The sequence below is a fragment of the Lemur catta genome, chromosome 2, assembly GCF_020740605.2.
Source record: "Lemur catta isolate mLemCat1 chromosome 2, mLemCat1.pri, whole genome shotgun sequence".
NCBI classification, from domain to species: Eukaryota; Metazoa; Chordata; class Mammalia; order Primates; family Lemuridae; genus Lemur; species Lemur catta.
In genome coordinates this window covers 95,433,696-95,437,178 of record NC_059129.1, presented here as the reverse complement: position 1 = coordinate 95,437,178, position 3,483 = coordinate 95,433,696, and the positions used below count along the sequence as shown (strand labels likewise).

The window sequence follows — 3,483 nt, the reverse complement described above, 5'->3', positions numbered from 1 at the left end:
AAAGGACAACATGCCTGACCTCACAGACGTGGGGATAGAGAATGAGAATATGTGTAAGAGGCAGGACAGAGTAATGGGGGGGGGGAAGGCCTGAAAAGGGAGTCAGATAGATCTGAGTATGAATACAGGCTTTCTGCTAACTGTTATGAGTCCCTGGGCAGGTTACCAAATCTTTTGAGTCAGTTTCCTCCGAATTGGGGATAATAGGGTTGCTATGGGATTGAATGAGAAAACGTAAAGTGCTTCCTACTGAGCCTAGGTCATAAAAAACTCAATAAACAGTAGCTGTAGCTATTATTAATTATTTTTAAAGAAGTATTTTCGTGGGAGAGGGAGGAGGAGATAACTAAATCCACACCTAACGGATGCGGTGTGCGCTGTCTGGGGATGGGCACGCTTGTCGGGCGGTGCAAAGGCAATTTATGTAACAAAACCGTTTGTACCCTCGTAATACTCTGAAATAAAAAAACTTTAAAAAGAAATATTTTCTGCATTCGGGACTTGAGCACCTAATAGGAACAATTCTTTTAAGCATTCTAGTTTCTAGTGTAAGTAAGTGAAAATCAGGACAAGAATAGGAAGTGAATTATTTGAGGACGGGGGCACGGGAAAGGGAGGAGAGTTGGGGCAAGTATTTTTGAATTGGTTGGTTAAAACAGCAGGGACTCTTTGGAGCACCAAGCATAGGTTCTGAGACTCATTCCAGCCTCTTATTTCACTCTCTTAAGCTCTTAGAGAGGAGGAAATAAAGTGGTCAAACGGGCCCTGCCTCGCCCCTCCCTCACCACAAGGGGGAGCACGTGGCCATGTAGATACCGGCATTGTGACTTCGCCACTATGACGCAGTGACCGTGCGAGGGGGATTAAGGTGGTTCCACTCCCCCAGGGTCATTTTCTTCTTCCCCTTACTTCCCGCCTGTTGGCAAGGAAAGGCCAGATGACAACCTGAAACCCAGAGAAGGCTGCAGCTGTGATCGCTGGTGAAGTCAACTCCAGCAAATCCGAGGCATCAATAACCTTCCTGAGGTAGCCCTTTCTTTTTCCAATTTCCAACTGGATAGAGGGATATCTTGAAGTGCAAATCAAGCTGAGAAAAACTGGGAATAGCTGACAGCCTTTCACCACAGCACTTTAGTTAAGGGATCCTGTTCCATCAAGACACTTAGTCATTAGCCAACCAGTCATCTGCCAATCCATCATCTGCCAACCAGTCCTCAGCCAAACAGTCATAAATCAATCAGTCCTCGGCCAACCCATCCTCAACTAACCAGGCACGAATCAAGGCATGAGCCAATCAGACATGAACCAATCAAGTTTACCAGACATGAAGGAAACAGGCACAAGACAGCCAAGCATAAGCTTAATTGCTATGAACCAACCGAGCACAAGCCTACAGGACATGAACCAACTGGGCATGAAGCAACAGGGTACGAGTGAACCACCCATGAGGCAATCAGGCACAAGCCTCCCAGACATAAACCAACCCAGCATGAAACAACCAGGCACATGGCAACTAGGTATAAGGCAATCAGACACATACCAAACAGGCCTGAGCCACCCAGGCATGTGGCAACCAGGCCTGAGCCAACCAGTCCTGAGCCAGCCAGGCATGTGGCAACCAGGCATGAGCCAACCAGTCCTGGGCCAACCAGGCATGTGGCATCAAGGCATGTGGCAAACAGGTCCAAGGCAACCAGGTACCAGCTCATCAAGTATGAGTCACTCAGGCATGAGTCAGCTAGACAGGAGCCAATCAGATACAACTCTATCAGGCACTATACAACTAGGCTTGAGCCAATCAAATACAAGTCAACTAGACATGAGTCAACTAGGTAGGAGCCAATTAGGCATGAGCCAACCAGGCATGTGGCAACCAGGCATGAGTCAACAAGTCTTGAGCCACCCAGGCATGAGCCAAGCAGTCCTGAGCCACCCAGGCATGTGGCAACCAGGCATGAGTCAACCAGTCCTGAGCCACCCAGGTATGTGGCAAACAGGCCCAAGGCAACCAGATACCAGCTCATCAAGTACAAATCAATCAGGCATGAGTCAGCTAGACACAAACCAATCAGATACAAGTCTATCAGGCACTACACAACAAGTACTGAGCCAACCAGGCATGTGGCAACAAGTACTGAGCCAACCAGCCAGGTGGCAACAAGTACTGAGCCACCTAGGCACGTGGCAACCAGTCCTGGGCCAACCAGGCATGTGGCAGCCAGGTCCAAGACACCCAGAACTGAGCCAACTAGGCCTGAGTCAACCAAAGCCAATCCAACTAGGTGAGAGCCAATCATGCACGAGCGAACCAAGCATGCATTTTCTCCAAGTAAGACCTGCAGAACCTCGAGACTGCCCGGAAATCCTGCGACTGATTAAAGAATTGGCTGCCTGTGAAGACATGCTAGATGAAGTGACATTAACAGCAACTGATTTACTCAGAGATGGCTTTGGGAACAATCCCCTTTTCTACTGCCTGATTGCCGAAGTATACAGTCAACAAAAACCATCAGTGACCACTGGATTTGCCATGTACTACTTTACATATGACCCCTGGATTGGTAAGTTACTTCACCTAGAGGACTTTTATGTCATACAAGCTTACCAAGGTCTAGGTATTGGAGCAGAGTTGCTGAAGAGGCTAAGTCAGATAGCCATTAGAAGCCAATGTAACTGCATGCATTTTCTCGTCGTCATTTGGAACGAGGCTTCTGTTGAGTACTACACTCGTCGAGGGGCTTTAGACCTTTCCTCTGAAGAGGGCTGGCATCTGTTCAGGTTTAACAGAGAAGAACTCCTGGACATGGCAAGGGAAGAATGAAAGAGGCCTCATAACAACTTGTCCCAACCTAGCCTCCAACATTTGAATGTCATCTAACAGCAGTTTGACTTTGAATGTTGTACAATACAGCAAGTGATCATTAAAAAAAAAAAAAAAAAATTTAAGAAACAGGTGTATATAATTAAAACATACATTTTCTATCTCATGAATTTTCTGATCTTTACAAAATTAGATATGGTCATCTTATAATATTTTAGTAATTACTATAGCAAAATGGAAGGGAAAATAATAAATAAATAAGGCAAATAATGTTATTCCATGGCAGATTTTTTAAAAAACATTGAATTGTATTTATTTATCATTTTACCAGCTAAATTATAAAAACTTATTTGCACACCTTAAAAACAGAAAATTTATAGAAATTGAATCTTGAAGAAATTTATTTAACTTTTCGTTATGTAAATTGAATAAGCAGAGCACCCACAGTTTCGACAAATGAAGATTAAGTACCCTATTTGTGTTGGCTAGTTCATTCTCTTTCGCAAACCCCAGTCCTACAAGAAATGAGAGGGCCCCATTCCAGGTTGAAAGACAAACCCTTTTAAAGACAGAACAAGCTAATCTGCCTCATTGAAAAAGGCTGAGAGATAAAGGAGCCTATAAAGCCTAGGTGATCAGAAAATGTGTTATCCCAGACACTG

The 3,483-nt window shown here is 44.8% G+C and overlaps 1 protein-coding gene across 1 annotated transcript; it reads left to right on the top strand.

Moving 5' to 3' along the window:
• The first annotated feature begins 1,285 nt into the window (after positions 1-1,285).
• Positions 1,286-2,914, top strand: SATL1 (spermidine/spermine N1-acetyl transferase like 1). The gene is made up of 4 exons (XM_045542284.1): positions 1,286-1,517; positions 1,548-2,052; positions 2,110-2,268; positions 2,314-2,914. The coding sequence occupies exons 1-4, from the start codon at positions 1,286-1,288 to the stop codon at positions 2,819-2,821; spliced, it is 1,404 nt and encodes a 467-aa protein (XP_045398240.1). The 3' UTR covers positions 2,822-2,914.
• Positions 2,915-3,483: the final 569 nt, after the last annotated feature.

Coding starts and splice junctions, on each gene's coding strand:
- SATL1 (XM_045542284.1), top strand. CDS start 1,286: ATGAGCCAATCAGACATGAACCAATCAAGTTTACCAGACATGAAGGAA. Junction 1,518..1,547: donor ACCAGGCACATGGCAACTAG/GTATAAGGCAAT, acceptor CATACCAAACAG/GCCTGAGCCACCCAGGCATG. Junction 2,269..2,313: donor CTAGGCCTGAGTCAACCAAA/GCCAATCCAACT, acceptor GAGCGAACCAAG/CATGCATTTTCTCCAAGTAA.